This window comes from Lagopus muta, chromosome 1 (genome assembly GCF_023343835.1).
Source record: "Lagopus muta isolate bLagMut1 chromosome 1, bLagMut1 primary, whole genome shotgun sequence".
NCBI lineage: Eukaryota > Metazoa > Chordata > Aves > Galliformes > Phasianidae > Lagopus > Lagopus muta.
The window spans coordinates 71,144,611-71,166,536 of NC_064433.1; the positions used below are offsets into that span (position 1 = coordinate 71,144,611).

The following is a 21,926-nucleotide window of genomic DNA, read 5'->3' on the forward strand; positions in this document are numbered from 1 at the left end:
TTCACTGTCCTTGGCCTATTTCTCCTTAAAACTCTTAGAAGCAGCTTAAGTTAGCCCAAATGCATGCTTCATTTTAATTAAAACTATTAAATAGAGCCTAATTCTCTTCACTCCTCTTGAAGTTGATGAGAGGTTAGTCAACCAAAAGAAAATTAGTTAGTTGATAGCATTGTGTATTTAAATCAGTGAGGAAATAAACTGCCTCAGGTGCATGGTGAACTCTTCATTATTTTGTGAACATTCGGTATAGTAAAAGTTGATGATGTTATCTGAACATTTATCCTGACAAGTTAAATGTAGAGAGGATCAAAACTAAGAAGCTGATGGAATGCTAAAACATGTCATGTATACACTTAAAAGGAAAAGTCTAATTTCTGGTTTGCACTCATTGGAGTGTTGCACTTCATCTGAGGGTAGTTTTGAAAGATTTGCAATTGATATTGCTTGGCCTAAGATTTTGTTGGAGGTGGTTCTTTATAGAATATAAATGTTTTGGTTAATAAAGAGTGTTGAGACCAAACAGTTACCGGTGTTTCTTCTCCTGATGTCTTGACTCAGGTGGTGTTGTTGTAGTGGGCAACAAGTCAGCAAAACAAAACTATCTTTTTTTTTTTTTTTCTCTGAAGATGAGGAAAAGAAAGAGTTTGTCTAAAGGAAAACTGAGAGCATCCTGAGAGGATAACATGTTGACTGTTGATGCAAAGTAAACTCACTTCATCATATTTGATGAGATTGTTGTCCTAGTTTTGTTTTCATTTCTGTCTGGAAATGTTCTTGAAGAGGTTTAACTTTCTCAAATTCGTAAGATACTTCAGCCTCAGTCTTTCTTTCTGTCTTGTTTGTGAGTCTTTTGGCAAGAACTTTATATCACAGCTTGTTTGTAGCTTTCAGTATGCATGGGGGCCATTCAAGTAATTTCCATTTCCCAGTGAGGTACATTCTTAGAAGAACTTTTCCAATTCAGTTAACCTGCATTTATTACTTCTTTTAATTGCTTGTTGTGATACTTTCTTGCATTTGCCGTTTTAATGTCCTTTCCTGTTGGTAAATGGAGAGCCCCAAAGGACGTGTGCGTGCAGTTGCCGAATTCAGCTTATGTAGCCTGACAGATGTGTTGGAAAAAGCAGATTGTATTTGTGTGTGCTGCTTGTCACAGGTGGCGTCCCAGCTAGGAGAATGTGCTGCTAATGCTGGAGCAAAATGAAATGAGAATAAATCAAGGAAAGAAAAATCATAGATATATATACACATATACAAATATATATATATATATATATAAAAACTTAAAGCTTGACCTTAAAATTTAACATCACTTTTTCCAGAAGTTGTGGAGAAAATTGACATGTGATGCATGTATGATTGGGCTCAACCAAGGTTCTCAAGTTGCACAGTGCAAGCAGTAAAGAACGGGCAGGAGAAATTCTTTAAATGATTTTGCCTTTTGTTTCTCTGGGTATTAACAGTGGCCCACTGGGCCCACTTTTAAGTCTCATGCCATTTCTTTTCTTTTTCTTCTTTTTTTTGTGAGCATTTTGTGAAACCTGGAGTCATGTAGGTAGGTAGGGAGTAGGTAAGAATCTTAATTTCATTATAAAATTTAAATATATGTAGCCAGTCTTTGAGATTGTAAAGAAAAATCTTTATTACAGCGTGAAAGGATTCTTCTAAAAGTCAAGGTAGGCAAAGCCTGGACGTTTTATCTCATTTAACTTACATGGGACCTTTTTTATTCAGCTTTGCTTTGGATAACCAGTAAATTTTAATTGTTTTTAGAACTTGGTTTGAGTCTAATGCCCTTAGGGGTGCACAGAACTGGACTACTTCTCTGGCACACTTAAATGAGAAGGAGGGTCATTTTTGGAGCTCAGAATGGTTTGTGACAAAGAAGAAGCAGGACTTGCTTCATGCAGCTTACCAGTGTAAACCAAGCTGTCGTGCCTTATGGTGCTACATTTAGATTCTGTATTTAAGCTCTGTCAAGGAGGGCTAAGCTATATAGCAAACTGTTCTTCACACTGCTATGAAACCTTAACATCCAAAAATTCATGTCTGTCCCACTTCTAGCCTCCCCTGGACCTCTGTATTGCTGAAGTCCATTTGATAGCCTTGCAGCCCGAATTAGCTTTTAATTATTCCTTTAAAAGTGTTTATTCTGGATGTGCTGTGCTGCTTCTGACTGCAGCTGGGCTGGTGATATCTACAGCTGAGTTAACTCCACTGCTCCCCTTGCTTTGCAGGACTCCTCAGTGGGCAGACGTCTCCATCTAACACCAAGCTAGAGAAGCTGGATCCACATCAAGTGCTGCAGCTGTGTCTCCGGTACCAGGACCATCTTCACCAGTGTGCAGAGGCTGTTGCCTTTGACCAGAATGCTTTGGTGAAGCGCATCAAAGAGGTACTGCCCGCTTTGCACCTGCTTTGGGAGGGAGGGCCTGGGCCTCCGCATGTCTCTAGTCCCTAGCGAGCTGTGAGTGCCAGTCAGTGCTTGGTGTGAGTGATCTGTAGTTGCTTGGGGCATCTGCCTCAGAGAAAACACTCTGGAGAAAGTCATTGTCTGTGCATTTCAAACGAAGTCCCCTGAGTACTTTATTTTGGATTTTCAAATGGTGCATTTATTGGTTATGCTCTGTGATTCTTGGCTGCAAACATTTTATGTTCCTCTATTATTGCAAGTAATTGTTTAAGAAGTAAAGGATCAGGATTTTTCAAAGTATTGTTCCTTACTTAAATCTCCATGCTTAGCATTTTATTAGGCCTCATGGATAAGCTCTAAGGAAAGGAGTGCCTAGCATGACTGTGATTGCCGGTAACATTTCTTTCTTCAATGGATTTGTAGAGCCACATCTTCGTTTTCAAAGTCTCTCATCTCTGTTCAGTATGGCTGTTAAAGATCTTCCTGTACTGCAGTTCTTGTCATTAAATGATCTCTTGAAAATCACTGATCTGCTTAACTATTCAATGATACTATTGGGAATGAAATTAATTCCTTGTGTGAGCATCCTGTAATTGAATTGCCCATCTCACTGTGTGTAGCAACTGATGTTGGAAGCAGAATGGCTGACCATTTTTTAAGGTTAAGATGGACTGTCATGAGTGGAGATGCTCTTTGAGAGTGGCTTCTCACGTGTTCACAAAACTGGTAAATGTTATAGATGTCAGAAGTCTCTGAGACCAAAATACCACTCAGTGTCAACAGGTAAAACTTTGAACAGGTGGTTAATTTTTATTCATGTACAATAAACAATGACCTTGATTCTTTATTGCTATATTGGCTTAGAGTTAAGAAGTCCCACATGACAAATGGATAATAAATTTGATTCATGGGCTGTTTTGAGAAGCTGCTGTCATCATGAAGTTTTAAGTCTAGAATAACGTGGGAGCCATTAAAAAGGCCTTTTTCCTTTGCTGTATCATGATCTGTGGCCAGCTGTTACACAAGATGTAAGAATATTTGCAGATGTTGGTAACTCAGATCACACAATCTCAGAAATGGGATTTAATTGCCAGCCTAATGACAGTGTACAACATTAATCCAGCAGACTGTAATTCTTTTGGCTATTAGAGAGTGACTGTCAACATGATTCAAAGCTGTGGTAGGCTCCACCAGTGCAATCTGCATTACTTGGATTTACCTTCTACAGAGAAGTTATGGACTGCCTTTTAAATTACCAATGATATTTCTTTCTTACAGTATATAACGCTTCTGATGATACGTGATACTGATTTTGTTACTGCACTCTTTATCACAGAGTGCTGGAGAAATGAGTGAATCTAACTTGGGAAACTGACAAGTCATGTTTTTGGTTTGCTGGCTTTTTCCTGGGATTTTTTATGGTCGTGACACTTAAGTAACTTCAGATGCTTTGAATCCCACTGCCAGATCTGATGGTTTTTTGCTGTTAGATAACCTAATAATTTTTAAATGTTTTTCTTGCATTGGCTGTTCTGTATGTGTGTTCTGAAGGAGCCGGGTGGGACCCACTCCACTTAAATCATTCTTTCCAAATTGTTTGTACTCTCTTTAGTGCATTAAATTGAACCAGTGCTGACAGTTGCTGACAACAAAGGGTGCAGCTGAACTAGAGCAGGGTATATCTCTTGTTACAAGTGTAGATGTAGGAAATTTGTCTGTGACCACTTGTCAGCAATGATTTCGCTATGCAATATAGACAAATCTTTGACCATTGGTAGGGAGTAAAAATGAAAGAGAATAAAAGCATTGTGAAAAGCATAATGTGTGCATGAGCTATAGAGTAAATATATTCTCTTATATTCTCTCTTTAGTAGTCATTATTTCCCTTTTTTTCTCTGTAACAGGGAAAGTGTTGAATTGTTTTTTTCCTCTTATAATAGACTTTTCTGGAGAATTATACTCTTAACTTCACTACAAAATAATGAGCTTTAGTCCCTGATTCCTGCCATTTGTCTGTGGTTCGTTCACTTCAGACTTCAACTGTTTTTATTCAGTGTGCTGCAATCATACAAGCTGCAGCTTGATTTTAGTTTTCCCTTGACAAAATGTCTCAGGGTAAGTATCTTGTGCTTCTTATGTGTCTGGAAAAAAGTTTCCCAATTTCTGGCAAAACTCTTAAGTACTGTTGTAAATTTATTGGCCCTTGATAATTCATAATTGACTGCAGTGGTTTGTAAATGAGCACACAATCTAAATTATAATGGTTTTTAATTGAAAAGAGAATAATCTAAGGAGAACAGAAATCTCACATGCCAGTTGTTACTGCAGATCTAAGCTGACCCATTGGTGTATTTCTTTGCTTTGGGGACCAAAACAGTCTAGTGTTGCTCTACATCTCATTTCCTGGATTTCTGCAAACTGGCTGGCTAGAGCTCTGAAACATAGAACCTGTGTGCTTTCCAGGTTGTTCTTTTTCAAATGATATCTACTCAAGCATTTCCCTGGGGAAAGAATTGAAGACATGATTGAAAGCAATTGATTCAACTGCTCATCTGCCCATCTTCAGCAGTTAACCATTAAGTACTGGTGCCCAGACTGTCTGGTTTCAGAACGGTTTGAATGTATCACGATGGGCTTTGTCTTTATTCAGAAGTGAAAAAAAAGTGTTTGCATCTTAAGATAAAATAACCAGTATGCATTAAATATAATGTTTCGTATTAAGTTTTGGCAACTGCCTCACCTCTGTTGCAATACTGCATTAATTCCAAGAGCATTGAAATATTTAGAATTCCTTCTAATTTTTTCCCTGTAGCAGTTTGAAGAAAAACAGAACAGCAGATTTTGACTTACACATATGTTAATTCAGGGTTGTGGCATCTGATAAAATTTGTCAATTCTGGGAAAAAAAGTTTTTTTCTGGGCAGCATATCTGTATTTTGTAGGTATTTTGTAGGATGGATATCCTTGGCTTGTCAGATTGATCGCTGCATTATTGACTTCCGAGGCAGACTCTTCAGGTGGGACTGGAAATGGAATCTTATTTGTCTGCTGGTGATATGTTGAACTTGTACTCAACTTACGCAGAACATGATGATTCAGGCAAGAAGTCCCCACTTTAGTCAGGAGGTCCTGCTGCATCCCACTTCTGCCATGACAATGCTGTAGGTCTCTGTTTGAACTACTACAGAACTTGGAGCAACTCCAGCTACTTCTAGGCTTGAGATCAGTGGGTGCTTCCTTCAGCAGGAGTCTGCTTCAGTTTTGTGATCTGTAGAATGGGAGACTTCTGCCAAGATCAGTTCGGAGGTGAATATTGACCAGCACTAAATGCTAGGTGTGCCTGCAGGAGGAAAACAAGTGAAGCAAGGAGAATCATTACCTGTAGAGAGTATTTGATCTGGATGGCAGAGAGAGAATCTGGTAAGTCATTCGATAGGGAATAACAGGGAATGAGAAGCAAATAAGATAAGTAAATGCTGGGGAACAGCTTAATGTTCAGAAAGGCAACCTGATTTTGTATACTCAAAACTTTTTTGTTTCAGTGTCTTAAAGATGATTTTCTGTGCGCTAGTCGCTAAGCTTGTTAAAGATGACATCTTTCAAAATATCATAAGCTGACTATCCAAAAGTTACTCGTCATATTTGAAAATTTAAGCTGAACTTCTTTCTGTGAAAGCAAAATGGAAACTAAAGGGCCATCTAAGTTCCTTTCAAAGATACTTTGAAATAAAAACACAATTGGCATTAATTATTAGACTTCTTACGCCCCCTTTGCCAGTATACTGTTCAAAGTATCCTGTGTATCTTTAAAGGCAAATGTAGTTACATGATAAAGTGTGCATAAAATGTATTTGAAGTGGATTGCTAGGAGGGCTCTTACACTTTTCCCTAAGAGCAAATACTGACGTGCTGTATCTGTAGCTCTCCTGCTGTAGGAATCAGAGACTGGAGCTCTGCATGGCTGGGAACTAGGCTGAAGCAGTACAGTATGCCATTAACCACAGCAGCAACAGGACCTGGGATGCGTGTGTGCTGCATTCACACATGGTTTGTTCCTCACGCTTCTTAGCAGAAGTACCTTCTCTCAGCAGAAGGACGTGAACCCTGCAGCGCTCCATCACAATTGATGAGTGTCCCTTAAGGGAATGGACTGAAATGTTGTGACAGGTTTGTGGGAGGTAGTTTTTGTTTGCTTTTTGTCCTTGCATTGGGCGCTGTTTCTTCAGCATTTTCCTGAGCATGAGACATTTTCTGTTACTGGCTGTAGTTATGATTTCCATGTAGATACCAACCGTGTTTCCAACACCAAAGTCTGTTTTCAACAGATATGCTTTGAGAATGACACCTCACTAAAATGAATTACACCAACAAAACATGAATGACCTCAGCAAGTCCAAAGGTCCAGGACCTTTTCTTAAAGGTTTGTGTGCTGATACGACTCAGAACGTGAGTTACCTCTCAACCCATTTAAGGGTTAAGTGAGTTAAATGAAGCCTGGCAGAAGTGAAAGTGGAGATGTTTACTCTTGACGGAACATGCAGTGGGGCTTTGGTTGATGACAAGTTGAATCTGAGTAGCCAAGAAGTCCAACTGTACTGTGGGGTGCATCAGGCCCAGCACTGCCACCCAGGTGAGGGGAGGGATTGTCCCATTCCGCTCTGCTTGGTGCAACCTCACCTTGAGCACTTAGTGCAGGTTTGGGTGCCACAACATTAAAAAGTAGATAAAGCTATTACAGTGCTTCTAAAGGAGGGCTGTGAAGATGGTGAAGGGCCTGAGGATAGGATGTATGAGGAGCAGCTGAGGTCCCTCGGTGTGCTCAGCCCAGAGCAGAGGAGCTGGGGGGAGGCCTGATGGTGGCTGCAGCTCCTCACAGGGAGCGGAGGGGCAGCGCTGAGCTCTGCTGTGTGACAGCGACAGGGCCCGAGGGAACGGCATGGAGCTGTCAGGGGAGGGCAGCTGGGGGGAAGGCACAGGGGCTGCTCCAAAGAGTGACTGTGCTCTGGAACAGGCTGCCCAGGGCAGTGGTCATGGCCTCAAGCTGCCTGAGTTCAAGGAGTATTTGGACAAAACTCTCAGACGTAAGATTTGGATTTTGAGTGGTCATGCGTGGAGCCAGGAGTTGGACTGGGTCACCTTTGTGGGTCCTTTTCATCTCAGGATATTCTAGATTTCTCAGGTGATGCCTTGTTAATTTTCAAGCAGAATGAGCCTTTTGGTTCGCAGACTTAAGCAGTGACCAAAATCCAGGGAAAAAAGGCTGAGAGTTCCTTGAGATATAACGTTCTTGAAATGTGGACTTGGTTTAAGTTTCTTGTATTTTCAGGAGGGGATTAATGCCATGCTGCCGTGATTTTTATAAAAGCTGTTCTAGGGAATGCAGTGTTTTGTGAAGAAGCCAGTACATTAAATATAATCTTTGGCATCCAGAAATTATGAGATTGAAGTCTGTGGCGGTCTATCAGGCTCTTTTTTTCTCCCTTCTCATTTGATGAAGTGTTATTTATAAACATTGGAATTTTAATGGAACAGACACCATCATGCAGAACTAACTGTGCAGCGCTATTAAGATGGAAATCTTCATGCCCTTTAGCTAATCTTGCTTTTCTTTCTGTGGCCTAATGCACTTCTAGCTAGAATTCTCCAATGGTGTGATGATGTCCTAGCCAGCCAACAGCAAAATGGGAAATTCGCTTTTGAAAAAGTTTGCAGTTGTTATTTCAATACACAGAACACACATCTTGCTGTGCGTGCCGCAGCAGATGGCCAGTGCTGTGTTGTATGTGAACTTTATGACGTTGAAATGTGCTGTGTTAACATATACAGCCTCATTTGTTTCATAAAAACAGACCAGTCCCTCATTCCCAGAATGTGTGTATGAAATCATTTCCATTATGTTCCTTTCTGTTGTGCTTTGCTTTCTTGTGGCTCCTTGGGAAAAGTTGTAAACTGAAATCCTTTCCACCTTGGTTAAGTTGAACTTAACCAAGCATCTTGCAGACACAAAGATTTGTGTTACTAAAGAAATGCAGTGCTCTAAGAGACTGGCAATGAAGTCTGATGTGCTAAGCCCCGTATTGATGCTTTCATTAGTATTAGTGCTTAGAGTTTAGGATTATAGAGTACTAAAAGGAGTAGAATGCAGTTTCTTCTCACACCTTGCTTAAACTAGAAAATTGGGTTTCTTATTCGAGTCTTATTTCCCCAGGTAGGAAAATAAACAAAAAACATTGCAGAGCTTCAGATAAGAAGAAGAGGTATTGAAGTTCATTCCAGAGTTAGTCTTGGTACTGAACTTGTGTATGGAACAGATTTGTGAGAGGAAGAATGCAAATCTCAGCCTGGGGGTGTATCACGCAAGGTATTCTCATGAGACAATCTCATTTGGCAGCATGAAACAGCTATTTCAACAAAACAGAGTTCATAGTACAGCAGGAGGGATATAAGGATGCCTGGGGACTGGAGAACCTCTAGGAAGAAACTGGAAATGCTTTATTTGGCTGTGTAAATTGAACACCAAAAATAGTACCATTTCTTTTTGTAATTAAGTTTGGATTTAACTTAGGCTGAAGATGCTTTACTCTCTCCCTGCTGGATTCTCATGGATACAGAAGGAGTCTCTATGCAGACTGTTTTTAACAATTAATTCCTGTTTCAATGTGAATTGAAACTTTTAAGGTGTCAACTCTACCCCTGAGCAAGAACTATATGTTTTTTTGTTTTGTTTTGTTTTTTGGAGTGTTAATTAACGAACAGTTCAGCAATTCTCATTATAGACAGGTTAGCCAGTAGCATCTTCAAATATTTGGAGTTGTACTGTTGACTGAAAGATGCTAGGTAGTAGGTTGGTGGAGCAGGTTTGACCTTGTGTTAACAGCCCTGCAGTTAGCATTCTGATCTGCAAAAATGACTTCATGTTGAAAATATTACAAAGCCTTAGTGCAGGTAATCTGTCCATCTTGCTTCATGTGAGGGGTAGGGTTTCCTTTGTGCCTGTTTGCCATTGGGGCATGAATGTTTCTGTATGAGAAGACTGTTAGCTATTATTTCAGCACTACTCTAGAGATAAGAAACACAGCAGTTATTAGTAATTAATTCTTGTAAGTGTTGTTCCTGATTGGATTTTTATCAACCTCTGCAAGCCTATTTAAAATACTGAATTATAGTATAGCAGAATATCCTGTAATCAAGTGTATGAACTATGTCAAATTGTGACATAGTAGACAAAAAATAAGATTTCTTTACTGAAAGATGCAGTAATCTATCTGAGGAGCAATTGCTGGGACTAGCAAACCAAAAGATGAAGTCTCAGATCAGATGAATTTCGGCTGAAGAAGATAGCCAGGTATTTGTACAGCAAATCAACATAGCTGCAGTATGTAGTAAGGAGTTTTAGAGTAAGAATTTTAAGATCAGAAAGGATTCTTGGGTTGTAACCTTTCCTTTTGTGTAACCCAGCCCATAAAATTGAATTTCTGATTATGCCCCAGCCAAGCTACGTGGAAACTGCAGACAATTTACTTATAATTTTAAAGTTTTCCTATTGTGTCAGTGTAAGTTTTCAGGTGCCTTCTCACTTTTGATTGATTTGTTCTAGGGATCAATCTGTAGACATGAACAGGGAAATAGAAATCTCACCCTTTCCTGAAACCTGAGGCTTAATGCATTTAACATGGATGGGTTCGTGAAGGGCAGGTCCTGCTTAACCAATCTGATTTCCTTCTAAGATTGAGTGAACTACCTGGTGGATGAGGGAAAGGCTGTTGATGTAGTTTACTACACTTCAGCAAAGCCTTTGACACTGTCTCCTACAGTATCGTTCCGGAGAAACTGGCAGCCCATGGCTTGAACAGATACACTCTTTGGTGGGTAAAGAACTGGCTGGAGGGCCAGGTCTGGAGAGTGGTGGTGAATGGAGTTCAGTGCAGCTGAAGAACTGGTCACGAGTGGTGTTCTCCAAGGGTCAGTACTGGAATCTGTCCTGTTTAATGTCTTTATTGATGACCTGGATGAGGGCATTGAGTGCACAATAAGCTTGCAGATGACACCAACCTGGGAGGAAGTGTTGATCTGCCTGAGGATAGGAAGGCCATGCAGAGCAATCTAGATGGGCTGCATTGCTGGCCTGAGGCCACTGGGTTGAAGTTCAACAGGACTAAGTGCTGGGTCCTGCACTTTGCCCGCAATAACCCCAGCTAACTTCACCCTGGGCCGCGTTCACTGAACTTTTGTCTGAACTATTGATCCTTGGTGATGGTGTGCACTCTTTATCATGTTTTGAACAGTACTCTATAGCCTCAGAAGAACTTGTTATGAAAATGATTTGAACGTGAACGTTTTTGAACGTGAGCTTCATTGGTGGGAATGTATGATGGAGCCAGTCTTAAAGGTGACCCTTTTGAGAATGAAGGAATAGATCCTCCCCTTCCCATCATCACTGGGATGTTATTGACTCATTTCATGTTCAGCTTGAATATGAAAAAGCTGATGTAGAAGTTCAAAAACATCTTTCAAAAGTCTTTTGGATTATTGATGCCTAGTGCTGTTAAAGTTAATAGGTACTTGAGTGTTCCTGATGAGAAATTCATTTGGAGAACTGTGACAACTGTATTTGGCAAGGGAAGAGCAAAAGCTTCATCTGTCATAAGCCCAGAAATCCATGATTCTTGGCTGCTAGGCTTGTGCCTCTGCATATCTCACACTTTAGCCTATGTGCACGTATACCAGCCATCTGCAAAGCACATGGGAGGTAGGGCTGGGGATATGCTGGCCTACTGCAAAATGTAGCGTGGTGCTTGAGCTCATCTTTTTCTGCCGATCCCTTGGCAAAAAGAAAAAGAAGAAGAAAAAAGGAATAAAACAAAACAAAACCACTTTACAAGCTGTAGGAAATGGTTAAAACTCAGCTCTATCGCATTCTCTAATAACAGAATTGGGAATTTTTCTTAGCGTTTTCTAGAAGAGAATACTACTTTTCTGCTGGTGTATCTAATTAAATATGGCAAAGATTGGCATCCCCTTTTGGATAATTTTTAAGACTTTCCATAGTACATATGGAAAAGAGGAGCTACAGCTATTGGGTCCCGAGTGCGGAGCTGCAAATAATACCATTAGCTCAGGTGGCTTGAAAATGTAACCGTGTCAACTGTTCTTTGATAGCACTTTTTCTTTCTGAAATGACAACAGTATTGGTTTTTGAGAAATGTCTCAGTAATGATACCAGTCATCTTTCAAACTGAAGCTTGTTCTTTATAGGAAAAACAGCTTGCTTCTTACTAATCATTCTGACATACTGAAAATACAGAACTGAGATTTATAATAAAATAAGACAATAATGGGAAATAACATTTGCAAGTACTTGTAACTTGTCATTTAATATACTAGCTCTGGCTCGATGTAGCTATTTCTTGAGTGAGTAGTAAGACACCAGTGTGAAATGTGGAAAGTGAATGCTGTGTTTTGTCAAAGAATTATTAGGATGCCTGAAATAAGAGTTGTGCAAGTTATCACTTAAGCAACGAATCAGTCTGTAACAGATACAGATTTTTGTTTCCTCTAGGAACAGTTAATTAAATGCAGACTAGGATCTGGATCCATGCTAAGGATGCTGTAGAGCTCCTCAGTGCTGAGGCCTGCAGGGCCTGCTGAGCAGCCTGGACAAGAGGCAGGAGGCCCCTGATGGGAAGTGGTGGGCTGGGGATGGCTGCAGGGCAGTCCTCCTGCAGTACTGGCATCCCAGTGGACCTGCTGTCGGTGGATCTCAGGGCTGTACTGTGACTGTGGTGCTGAGCCCCCTCACATGACAAAGCACCGTGGGGTCTTTGAGGCACAACTGCAGTGCCCTTAACATGTCTACCACATTGTGTGTGTTCATACACAGGAAGCCCACAGCAGTGCTCTCTCCTGCAAGCAAGCACCTCCCACTACTTGTTGCTGTAGATCCTCTCAGTCTCTCATTAGAGCAAGAGTTTGAGATCTTCTGGATGTTGTTGGTAAAAGGCAGCCCAGACCTCAGGTGGGAAGCTGTGCTTCGGAGCCAGGCTCTGCAGGCCATAACCTAAGTGTTTTCCAGCTGCAGATCGGAACACTCGAGATAACTGTTCAACCTCACCAAGTATCAGATGGTCTTTGTCTTGTGCCTGCATATGGCACCACTCAGCTTCTTCTTTGCCCACCAGAATGCACAACTGTAGCAGAGCTGTTGGAGATGGGATCGTGAAGGCAGTATGGTACAGACTGTGGCCCACAGACAGGACAAATCTAGTCTGATTCCACTTCCATGACCCTGAGCTGCGCTGGGCTTTTTTGCCTGTTGTTGTTTGGAAGCAATACAAATGCTCTCTTATGCAACCTGCTGCAGGTAACCTGCTTTAGGATGGGGTTGGACTAGATGATCTCCCGAGATCTCTTCCAACCCCTGTGATTCTGTGACTTTTTTTTTATAGCAATGGTTAGCAGTAGCAGCCACAGCTCAAGTCTGTGGGTCAGACAGATAGCGGAGGGGTATTAGTAGCTCTCAAGCAGAGATGGCTTGAGCTGGAATGTGGGCTGTGCAGGTCAGCATGTGGGGCAGCAACACACTTATCCTGTACAATGGCACAACAGGCAAGAAAAGGCTTACATAAAGGTGGAAAAGCTCATTTCAAGAATGAACCTTCTGATTCTTTTTAATTCCAAATTCTTCTCCAAATTTTGGGAGGCAACCCAAGATCTCCCACAACAGGCGGTATACATCTATAAAATCAAGATCTGGGGTTATCTACAGTAGTGCTAAGAGACCTGTTACATATTTAGCTGTAGGAGATTTGTTGAAGTGTATTTCTTTGGCGGTGCTCACTGGGTCGTGGCATTTCTGTTAATGTTACAAAAACTTGGTGTTAGAGACAGTTAAAATGACAACTCTTCATTCTTTGAGTTGACTGTGATCTGCACAGTGCACATTCTGAGTAACTCCTTAGCAGCTGTTTACAGCAGTGGCAAATTACAAAAGAAACGTTTTGGTACGTCAGATCAGGTTTAAGCAAAACTTAAACACACGTTTGTAGTTGTTTACCTTAAAGTGGTGCAGAGGAGCAGTACTCATGAGAACTGTGCTCATGATTGGTCCTGAAGGGAAGGATGTGGGATCCTTAGCTACGAGTCTTTGTTATCTACCTTGGCAAAGAAGCGGCCCACTTATTGCTTATCAGTGTGGGAGATAACTGGGAGAATCAGTGTTCCCAGCATCAGATAGTTGTCACAATTTACTGTGCTCACTCTGTGTGACATTATCAAAAAGGAGGGTGAAAGAAAAACCATACATTTCAGCCAGCACAAAGTGTTTTCAGCTTTAAGTGCTCTGGCTGAGAAGCATTTTCACACCAGTGCATGATGACTAATGTTCCATGGAGTCATGTTCATGCCTGTCATTTTCAGGTATGGTTGTGCAGCTGCAGGAAGATGTTCATTTGAGCCTCACCAGGCACCTGCCAATACAAAAGGAGAGGCCGCTTGTGCAGGGGGCAAGGCTCTAAGCAAGAGATATTTCTGCAACAAGGATTGTGCCCCAATTACCATTTCAGTCACTGAGTTAACAAGATGAGACCATGGTTTCCCAAAACTCAGAGCACGTAATATCCATGACAGGGTCAGTATGAAACCACACTAGGTAATAGGTGCACTTAGGGCATGGTTTTGTTCTTAGCATCATCTGTGAAAAAGAACTGATTGGTGCCCAGTGCAGTCTTTTGTGTGCTCAAATTCATATCTTTATTCTGCTCAGCAGTGTGGGCCAAGAAGAATTCCAAAATAAATGCAAGAATTGTGGTGTGCAAGATGTCTGAAAATACCCTCAACTGGCTTTTGTTCCAGCAGCGTGCTGGACAGCCTATGTAGCCTCTTAGCCCTTCCTGGCCACAGTGTGAATGGTGCCCCTCTGGGAGGGGCTGCAGTAGAGGCCTCTGACCGAGGGGGCATCCATCTCCAGTGATATTGGAAGTCATTATGGGTTTGTTTTCATTTGAAGGAAAAACCCACTAGATAGCATTTCAAATTTAAGAATTTGAGACAGACATAAATGACTGTGTTGCTGCGACTGTCTTTGGATGAGTCATGGGTTTAGGATTTGGATCCATTTATGTTCTAAAGTGTCACTGGCTGTGCAAAAATTGTGTAGCATGTGTATTGGACTGCCATGAGCCACTGGCCCTGCAGTACCTTGCTGGCCTTCCCAGAGCACTGCTGAGCCTGGGGCAGGCAAGAAGATGGTGACCTCAGCCCCTATCAGACCTGCAGGAGGGCCTTGGGTCTGCACCGTGGGAGATGGGGGGGTTGTGCTTGGAGAGGGCAACTCCTTGACCTTGCCCCTGGGATGTGTCTTGGAGAGTGTGGACTGGCCTCAGCTACCTCTCTCTAGGTGCTTCTTATTGCTGCCATGTGGAACTAAGGAGATGGGAAGCAGCACTGTGTGCACGAGGGAGGTGACAGCACAAGGTTTGGCCCTGGAGGGAGCCTGCTTCCAGCAGAAGGCACCAAGAATGCTGATGTGTTTTTATGCCTGCGTCAAGAAGGACTGCAAAGAGTCACTGGCGTTTAGATGCAAGAGTTAGCCCACCACGTTTTTTCTTTTACTATTTAAAAAGACCAAGTTCAGCCTGGGTATAACTTAGCCTTTCCTCAGGATTACTCAACCTCAGACTTTCTTGCAGCGTCACAGGCTTTGCAGTTGCTGTGGCCTCTCACAGCAGATGAACTGTAATGCTAGGTGTAGGGAAACCGTAGGAAACGCTCACTTACAGCCTTTCTCTATTTTGTGAGGCAGCTTTTATAGAGCTACTGTGAACATGGCCAAAAGTAGCTTGGAAGGCTACTCTGCTTTTCTTCTTTTTCTGCTTTCCCTCCCCTCCAGCTTCTCTCCATGCTCCCCTCTGCAAGTGGACATCACTGGGATTTACATGAGGAGCCTAAAAGTCACCAAATGAAATTGCTGGAGGTAAAAAGGGGGCTTTGTTATTCCAAAGCTGGATGGATGCCTGCTTTGCCCTTGCATAGAGCTGTGGGGCCATGTGAGGAACCTACCTGGAGAGGAAGGCTTTGAAGCAAGGGAGTTTTCTGCTCTGATCCCTATGCTGCTGTTCAGCTGGCTGCTTCTCTGCACTAGCTGCTGCTTCACATTGGCTCTTGTTAGGTAGGACATTTTTAGTTATTGGATTGGATTTACTTCCATCCTGTGCAGACCTGCTGGTGGTCTGCTTTTACACGCTCTGGATTTACAGAGCTAGTGCCAAGCTCCTAAATTATTAAGCTAGAGTTTTAATAGAAACCCCTATGTAGGCTTAAATTGTTTCCACTCCATTTGGAGTTTCCTGCACTGCTGGGTTTATGTTTTTTCATGCATGGAAGCATGGAGGGAGGAATTCATAGGAAGGCACAGAGGCAAAGAAGAAGAATTCAGCCTGAGAATACCAGAAAATATAGAAGAAATAAAAGGTTAATTGGTGCTGTATCCAGCTCTGATGGAGGTGATAGGAAAAAAAAGTCTTCCTAATCCCCATGACAATTTAGTGGAAACTTGTCTGTTTGCTTTTAACGTTGCTTGTAACTTTGGTTCCTCAGTAAAACAGTTTCTCACCGTTTTTTTGTCTTGACTCCTTCCCCAGGGCCTGAGAGCAATGTTTGTCAGCAGTGCAGCTCCCTCTCCAGCCCTGCACCTCTCCTTGAACCTCTTCCCCTTGCTGCCCATTCCCCCTTGTGTCTCCAAATCACTGCTGGGTCACTTTTACACCTGCTGTTTAAATGATGTCCAAGGCAGCAGTGGGATTTTTAATAGTACTGCACTGCTAACATTTTTGTCTGTGCTGAGAGCTCTATCTTGGTTCTGAGATGGATGCCTGCAGCTCAGATATACCAGCTGTGGGACGAGTGGGGTTGCTGAACACAGCTACAGCAAGGTGAAGTAGCTGAGTTTTCAGTGTGCTTTTAGAGAACAGAATAAATCTGTTACGTACCAGGCTCTGTGAATGAGAGATTTATGTATGGCGTATCTCACAGAGTGGTGAACAGCTTAAACAGTCTGAGTTGGCTGATGTGTTTGTGGTGTGGTGCTAGCAGCTGAATCCTCCTTGGAGCTTACAAGCTAGCTGTAGGGAAAGTTGAGCTGTGAATTACAAAAGCTACCTCCGTAGTTCAATGGCAGGAATAGCAGTGCAGTTCCTGTCATTGTCATAACTCTCTGGCTGTGTTTAGGTACTTACCGTGCTTAATTGCATGACTGATTTACCTAATGTCTCTCCTGGGGTCATTCATAACACTTTTATTTTTAGGATTCAGGGAAATGAGGGACACTACTAACCTGTTGTGGTTCTTTCTCAAGACAGGAGTTTTGCAGCTGATGATGGCAATAACAGTCATAGAGCAACCTGCTGAAGCCAGTGGTGTTACTACTGGCAGATAAAGTTAATACTTGAAAGTGAACAAGTTCTACCAAAAATACAAAGGTGTGGGCAGAGGTTTCCCTGTGTTTGGATATCATGCATGATCCAGTGCATCCAATAATCGGTGTATAGATGGTTGCATGTCCTCCATGTACAGTTATAATTTATCCCATTTCGTGGCAAACTGGCTGAGCACCAGTAGAGGATCTTCTGTACCGGGCCGGTAGATCCAGCGGGGTGTCTGACACTCTTGTAGGGGAGGTGCTGCTCTGTAAGATCTATGTAACAGCTGGCCTAACATGGCTGGCTTCTCTGCTTGTTTTTAAACAGATGGACCTCTCAGTGGAAACTCTTTACAGCTTCATGCAGGAGCGACAGAAGAAGTACGCCAAGTATGCGGAGCAGATCCAGAAGGTCAACGAGATGTCTGCCATCCTCCGCCGTATTCAGATGGGCATTGACCAGACTGTCCCGCTGATGGAGAGGTTGAACAGCATGCTGCCTGAGAATGAGCAGCTGGAGCCCTTCAGCATGAAACCCGACCGGGAGATAAAGTCCTAGCTGCTCCAGCTCCCTCCACCTCCTGCACCCCAGTGCTTGGCACAGGAGTGCCTCCAGACTGGCCGGAGTGGACAGCCGTGTTGTCTGACTTTCTGTTAGGGCACCAAAGGAGGAACAGCCCCAGCTGCCGGGGCTGTGTAGCCAGAAATCCAGGAGCTCCCCTGGTCTCATTGTTTGGAGAGGAACGCTCTAACTGTGCTTTCATCTCTCTCTACCTGCCCTGCTCTCTCCTCTTCCGCTGCCACCACCTGTGCTGAGATGTTTGTTTCGTTGCTGTAACTAGATGTGGGTTTCAGAGGAGTTCATTCATCCATTCTTTTTACTAGAAGAATTCAATGGGATATGGGGTGTGACAAACCCTCTAGCATGCTTTCTGTGCTGCTAGGGTTTAGAGAGTTAGATGGCTGGCAAGTATTTTTGAGATCCTCTGCCCTTGGAAATATGTATGTTTCATAGGTGAAAGTGTGGGATCCAGGAACTGGCTTATTAAAATCTGCCTATTATCATAATTAACACAGTTTGCATGGCAGGATTTTGGCATGTCCTTTCTTGAGGCTCTTTGTTTTTATGGGCTCACTCATTTAATGAGGCTGTGAAGGAATGACTGCTACAGATAGGTCTGTTATTGCTGAGCAGCTTTAATGTTTTTCTCCCCTTGTCCTGGCAGCATCCTGTGCCCTAGCTGATGGCTGTTCATGTCCCTTACTTTGCAGTGCAGTTCTAACAGATGCTGGTACCTGCCTATTTACTTGGCACCCCAGAGTTGGATACAAGGGATCGGATCTCATGTATTTTTTTATTTATTGGTGCTCTTTTATACCAGAGGGATGCAGTTGGAGGGGAGACTTGAAAAGTCCTTCCGACTCCGTGCTGGCTGAACTGCCGTCATGCTGAGAGGTTGCCTGAGCGTGGTGTTTTATGACTAAAACCACACGGCCCTTTGGGATCATGCTCCGCAAACTGCTCCAAAGGCAACAGGATGTTCCTGCGTTCCTGTGAACTGAGCCCCAGCTGGACAGTCCACAGCCTGCTCATGGGGCCGAGGCACTGCTCTGGGACTTGGGGAACTGCAGACTGCCAAGTCTGCTACTGGGCTGCTGCCACAGGCTTTGGTTTCTCTCCGTATAAAATGGGATATTTTACACACTGTTGTGAAATATTTACACATCTAGAAACGGTGTTCAAGCAGACTGCACTGCAATTGCACAGCAGCTCTTATCCCAGCAGAAAGAGCCTGAAAGCAGAAGCAGGAAGCCTTGGGCTTGCTGGGCCAGTGGTAGGTTTGTGTTCATTACAGACCTCCCAGAATGCTGTTGCTGGTGAGGAGGCTGAACTTGAATGGTTGTTTTATTTCAGAGGTGGTCATCCCAGACTTCGAGGGAATCCCTGCCACAACCTGTCTGTCAGTACAGGCTTTGGGACTTCCTGGAATAGCTTGTAGCGTATGAGTGTACCTAATCAGCAAAAGATTGTCTCCAGACATTCGAGTGTGACAGCATCATAGGTTTCTGATAGTGTATATGGCTCCTGGAGGCAGTGAGCAACAGGATGCTAGTTTTGCTTCACTACCAGAGGCCACATAGCCCTTTTTGTAATGCATGCTGCAGCCAGCACAGGTCTGTGTTTGAAACATGACTGGGGGGGATTGTGAGCATTGCTGAGAATGGAGTACCATAGCTGTGAGGCCCTCTGGACCATGCCTGGTGAACTATTGGCAAAGATGTGAACAGAATATCTTCTGAGAAGGGCAGCAGTGAGCCCATTTCTTTACTGCTCTCACTGTGGAGCTGGTGCGTAGTTGTGCATACAGAATATAACAATGTGAAGAGCAGACTCCCGCCTATGCTCTTGTGTTTTGCAGTATTTTACATTTGGTTTGTTTTAAAAAAAAACAAAACGTTGATGCTTACGGGAGCAACCTGTGACAACCTGCTTCCCATGGTCATGCCAAGAGTATCCTTACCATCCTTCCTGGAGACATTCTCTGCCGCCTGCCACCAGACATGGTTCAGTAGTCATTAACTTGAAATAGCTGTGCAGGCATTCTGTCCTCCTTGTCCAGACCAAGCTGCTTGGAAGTGCATAAAGTGTAGCATTCAGCTGCTGTCTCCATCCAGTGTGAGGTTCCCTGTGCCTTGGAGCGCAGGCAGCTTAGGCCAGGTGTAGATCTAGATACCAGATCTGCCAGCAGGGGCAAGGTTGTGGATGCTCACTGATGTAAAGCTTTGGACGTTTTCCTTACACTGTTATGCATCAGATGAAAGCGTTGTTCCTTGCAGTGCTGATGCAGATGAGAGAATAGTGCTCCTGTCCAGAACGTGAAGGAGCAAGGGCTGCAAATCGGTTTCTTATTTGCCTACCTATTGGGCTGATAATGGGAGAAAATGTGTACTCCTATGCGCTTACTGCCTTTTAAGCTTCTGGGTACACTGCTGGGTCTCCCAGCTAGTGACTCCTGAACAGCAAGGGTAAATTGTAATAGATATTATAACTTAACTAGAAGGAAATCAGGATTGAAATGTCAGCCTCTTCCAAAGAACACAGGTCCATCACTTCCATTCAACAGATCTCTTACATGTCCTGCAAAATTCCCGTATCCTCTGTTCTTAAGGGATGGCTAACAGTTCTATTTAAAGCATTGTCAGTAGCTTTATCACCATCATTCTTAGATCTCTTGCTGAAGGGAAGCCCTTTTCTGCTGCATGTTGCTGTTGCTTGGCTGCCCCGTGCTTTGCTCCATGTGCTGCTTTTGAATTCACCTTAGGAGTGAGTGATGCTCAAGGTGAGACTTTGCTTTACTCTCTCACTCCGTGCAGCAGGGATGTGAGACATGACTGTGACTATTCTGTCTACACGTTTCCTTTCCTGAGCCAGTCAGTAGTGGAGGAAACTCGGGTCTCTCTTGTAATCGTACTGCTACTTTTAACACGAAGGACAGATTGTTAGTGTTTTGAACAGAATTATCTGTCGCAGTCCTCTCAAAAGAAGCATTTCTTCCCGTTTCTGGTTGTGATGGGAAATGTAACTCGAGCGAGGCAGATGCGGACAAAGCCTGCTGGTGTAAAACCTGAAAAGCTGGAGAGTGAAGTGAGGCCCTGGGCTGTGTTTCTTCAGGGGCCTGAGCTGCTCCAATTCCTTTGCTGCCTTGTGTGCTTGTGGCACAAAATGCTGCGGCACTGTATAGTACTGCACTGGAGGAAGTGATTTCCTTTGTTAACTTCTGTCTTTTCTCTAATTTAATGCATTGTCAGGGTGCTGAAGTACCTATCTGCTGGTCAGTTTCTGTGAAAATCCGGTGAAGGGGACAGAAAATTTGTTGTTGTTGTTTTTAATAAATGTATTTTAAATTATATATATTTAAACATATTTAAATATTTAAAAGGTTTGTCCCCTCCTCTAGGCTTTTACACAGAGTGAGCAAAAATAGGCACATCCACAGGCCCTTTGCCCTATCGGCTGGCATTCCACTGGTATTGTGCAGCAGTGCTGTACCTTCCCTCTGCATCCTGTGCTGCCGGCGTGTGATCTGACTGTGAGCCTTGTGCTCCAGTGCCCCTTGGTCTGTGCATTATCATCCTCTTCACTGACTTGCTCTGTATACAGCTGCATGTGTGCTATATGTTCCAGCTCCAACATTAAAATGTTTGGTATTGCTCTTTTCCAAGTGCCTTGCTTGTTGTTCACATACATTGCTTCTTGCCTTGAAGGCTGGGGACTGTGCTCAGTCGTACCTCAGCTTTCCTGTTCTGTTTGTGCCCCAGAGGTGGCCTGGTGATGGTAAGGAGGTGTGTGTCCAAGAATAAAACAGCCGGTATCTTTGGACGCTGTTCCAGCTGGGATTGACACAGGTATCCAGTTCAAGTGAATGATGTGTACAATGATGCCGTGCTGTGCTAGTGGGGGGCTGCAGCTGAGCTGGCTGTCCACCCCTGTGCTGAGTCAGGGAGTCAGTGAGATACTGCCCCTGGCCCTGACATAGGTCTGCACACTCTTCCCCCAGGACAGGAGCTGTGGGTCAATGTCATAAGAACATCCCTGGTGTATCAGTGGCTGCTTCCTGCAGGGAAAGCCATTCAGAAAGAAATTCAGAAAAGCAGATTTAGCGGAGAACTGGCAGCAGAATTCTGGCAGCAGAATCGTCCTGCTGTTGAGAAAGCGTTGAGGTGATGGTCTTTTCTCCTGCACCTGGGAGATGCAAATGCATAGAGCTGCTTTTTAATTGATCCGATGTTCTAACTAGGTATGGCTGTCTTACTAAAGTACGTATTTAGATAAGTTTTCCTGAATCTCAGAAATTTCAGATCTCAGACGGGCCAATAATGGCCTTTTTAGAACTCGAGAATGGCCAGGCCTGCTGTTCTGGGCTCTCAGCGTACCACCACTTTTTGTTAGGAATGATTTAAAGCTTGTGCTGTGAGTCCAAGTGTAAGGAGCAGCTAGCAGATGAGCTTGCAGTCAGCAAGAACAGCATTTATGCTCTTTTTCATAACCTCCACTACCCCATCAAAAGTAAGGCTGGCCAAATCTTGTTTTCAGTCCAC

At 43.2% G+C, this 21,926-nt stretch overlaps 1 protein-coding gene across 1 annotated transcript in view; it reads left to right on the forward strand.

Moving 5' to 3' along the window:
* Positions 1 to 20,949, forward strand: part of BORCS5 (BLOC-1 related complex subunit 5) — a 58,930-nt gene extending 37,981 nt beyond the window's left edge. Inside the window, exons 3-4 of the mRNA XM_048952794.1 lie at positions 2,238 to 2,395; positions 17,155 to 20,949. Coding sequence (XP_048808751.1) covers positions 2,238 to 2,395; positions 17,155 to 17,385 — 389 coding nt within the window. The 3' untranslated portion in view covers positions 17,386 to 20,949. The remainder of the gene's footprint in view (positions 1 to 2,237; positions 2,396 to 17,154) is intronic.
* The last annotated feature ends 977 nt before the right edge of the window (positions 20,950 to 21,926 follow it).